We start from the raw sequence: 3,228 nt of genomic DNA, 5'->3' as shown, positions 1-3,228 counted from the left end.
GGGACAAAGCCATGTAGGGTTCCTCATGGGAAAATCTAAGCTGGCTCCCAGACCGGCTCACACTGTCCCACGTCTAGAACTTTGTGCTGCTGTCTTAGCTGTAGAAATGGCAGACATGATTACAACAGAACTGGACATCGAGATCCATGTAATGAACTTTTATACAGACAGCAAGATTGTGTTAGGATATATTCACAATGCTTCAAGAAGATTTTATACATATGTGGCCAACAGAGTGACACGTATCAGAAAGTCTACAAGTCCAGAACAGTGGCATCACATCAGCACAGACAAGAACCCAGCTGATCATGGGACAAGACTGGTGCCAGCCGCTGCACTCATGCAAACTAACTGGTCCGTAGGTCCATCCTTTCTTCGTAAACCAGAAACCAAAGAAACTACTCAGGTAGAGGCCTTTCAGCTCATAGAACCAGATCAAGACAAAGAGGTAAGACCTCAAGTGACAGTTTGTAGGACTTTAGTTACAAGAGACAGTCTGGGCGCTCATAGATTTGAAAGGTTTTCCAGCTGGAAGTCGCTGACCCGTGCAATCGGAAAACTTATCTGTCTAGCCAGATCCTCCTGCAGAGCTACCAATACTGATCAGCATAGCAATGACCACCTTGAACAAGCCAAGGTCACGATCATCAGATGCATCCAACAGGAAGTCTTTAAAGAAGAAATCCAAGGCCTTCTGAAAAAGGAAGAGATTTCTCAACACAATTCACTCAAGGACTTTTACACCAAGCAATGGAAACAAGTTCAAAGTCTTGCGGACATTTTCTGGAAGAGGTGGAGACAGGAATACCTGGTGATCTTCCAGCCATGCGAGAAATGGCAAGATGACAAGCCCAATTTACAAGTTGGAGACGTTGTTTTACTGAAAGACTCTCAGGCCCACAGGAACGAGTGGCCTATTGGACTCATTGTGGGGACTGATCCTAGTAGTGATGCTAGAGTTAGAAAGGTTGAAGTTAGGATTGTTAGACAGGGCATTCCCAAAGTGTATGCAAGGCCAATTTCTGAAGTAGTTTTACTTCTGTCCAAGGGTTAGTGGCATAACAAAAAGTATGCCAGGTGGGGAGTGTGCTGCCTTCACAATGTATTTTACATGCTTGGCACTTAGCAGGGTCTGTTCCTTTAAGACCCTCCATTTTCTTGAAGCCTAGAGGCGGGCCTTCTCTCTAAAGCATAGGGCTAGCTCCGGCATGTCTCATTCATTCCAGCTCCAGCCACCACAGTGACCAGATCCACAGGACTTCTTAAAGCTAATACAGACTGCAAATCTGATAAATACCAAAGCCTGTGAGTACGGAATTGCTAGTTAGCCTGTGTAGAGAGATGCTAGGCATTTGTAGATAGATAATGTGTGTTTTCAGTGTGTAGTAAGTGAGCACATGTTAGACCCTATCTATGTATTAGCTATGCATAATGTAAGGCACTTGAATAGCCATGCTTACATTTGTCTTTCATATGTTTGTTTTACAGTTTTACCACTTTCATTATATCTCAGTAAAGATTACATCAGTTAAGCAAACCAGCGTGTCTTTCCTTGAGATTCGGTATAAACTTGATGTGAAGCTGTGTCCACGAGACAGCGGAGACATTATAAGAATTACAGTTAAGGTAAAATCTAATGTCATATTCTTTTTTTGTGTGTGGGTGGACAAATCTTTCCCCTTTGTACATGTAGCTACAACTTACACACATACAACATGGATAACACCCTTTTCTCTTGACTGTTAAGTACTTTTGTGTATCATTTTTTGGGATAGCTACATCGGTTTTTACCAACTTGTCCTTCAGATTAAAACATCTGCGGTATGACATTAGGGGGGAATGCTCAAAATCAGGTACTTGTTTATGACAATCCTTAATAACATGCCAATGTCTACGTATACTCTTAGCCACCAAGTTGGAGCATTCGCCATAGGTTGTTACAAATGGTATACATTTTACGTTTTTCTTATCATTTTTCTTAGGATTTTTCTTTATGACTGCCATTTTATGTTTTTCCACCAGTGTTTTTGGGTAGCCTCTTTCACAAAAATTTGCAGCCATTCTCTCCATTGGCATCTATTACACCATAGCTGTATAGCTCTCCATGTTTTATCTGCATGTTCATGTTTCACCTATATCCTTGTGCTGGCAGTGTGCTGCTGGATTCTTCTGTTGCTGTATATTTAGCCTAGTAGCGTGCACCTGCAGGCCAGGTCCATATAATAGTTTGGTATCAACTAAAGTGCTGGTTGACTTATTCTTTGTCTGTATTACACACACGGAGGAGTGGCTACCTCCATGTTGGCCTTGCACCCCACCCACCTCTATTAGGTGTGTATATAAGGTGTCTTGGATGTTCCAGACCCTGCCATGCTTACTGAACTGTTCACACAGAGGCATATTCACAGTGTAGGGTCCGTCCCAATGAGGCCACCTTATCGCGGTGGGACGGTCCAAGCTATTTGACTGCCGGCGGAGACAAATTTGCGAGCTAAGTGCCTCACTATCTCATAGTTTCACATTTGCATCTATTACACCATAGCTGTATAGCTCTCCATGTTTTATCTGCATGTTCATGTTTCACCTATATCCTTGTGCTGGCAGCAGGGACGTGCACAGACATTTAGGAGGGCAGGGGCTCGAGTAAAAAAAGAAAGGGCACTTCTCAAAATGTATAAAACGTCTGCCAGACTTAATGGGAATGCTCTGCAGAAAGCAAAGTGACGTCAAAGGGGAGATGTACTGCGGCCCAGGGACACAGTGGACTCCCGTCCAGGCCCCCTTGACATTCCTAGCCCCCATAAAGGTTGGTGTTTTTGTAAAATAAAGTCAAGAACAGTTTCTATGAAGGTCTGCCATCTGTATATACACTTTGGCTGTGCTGTCAGTCTTATTTACAGAAAACATGTGACAGCTGCCCTATAATATACTGTATTATAGAGGAGATTCATCAAAACCTGTGCAGAGAAAGAGCGGTGCAGTTGTCCATAGCAACCAATCAGATCGCTGCATTCATTTTGCAGAAGGCTTTTCCTCTGTAAATGTTTTAATAAATCTCCCCCTATATGTCCCGGTCTGATCTCTATAGGACAGAACCCATCACCCAGCACCCACCTTATGCAGGAATCTCCACACAGCTCTGGTTCTTACACTAAAGAGATGAACACCACACTAATATATGCTAACATTCTACAATATTCAAGAATTGACAAAAAAAAAACAAGATGT

The 3,228-nt window shown here is 42.8% G+C and overlaps 1 protein-coding gene across 1 annotated transcript in view; it reads left to right on the top strand.

Moving 5' to 3' along the window:
* The first annotated feature begins 270 nt into the window (after nucleotides 1-270).
* LOC130282137 (uncharacterized) overlaps nucleotides 271-3,228 on the top strand; it is a 21,673-nt gene continuing 18,715 nt past the window's right edge. The window contains exon 1 of the mRNA XM_056530074.1: nucleotides 271-1,626. Coding sequence (XP_056386049.1) covers nucleotides 341-1,054 — 714 coding nt within the window. The 5' untranslated portion in view covers nucleotides 271-340 and the 3' untranslated portion in view covers nucleotides 1,055-1,626. The remainder of the gene's footprint in view (nucleotides 1,627-3,228) is intronic.

The sequence above is a fragment of the Hyla sarda genome, chromosome 7, assembly GCF_029499605.1.
Source record: "Hyla sarda isolate aHylSar1 chromosome 7, aHylSar1.hap1, whole genome shotgun sequence".
NCBI classification, from domain to species: domain Eukaryota; kingdom Metazoa; phylum Chordata; class Amphibia; order Anura; family Hylidae; genus Hyla; species Hyla sarda.
The sequence above is the reverse complement of the archived record's forward strand: the minus strand, read 5'-3'. Positions and strand labels throughout refer to the sequence as shown.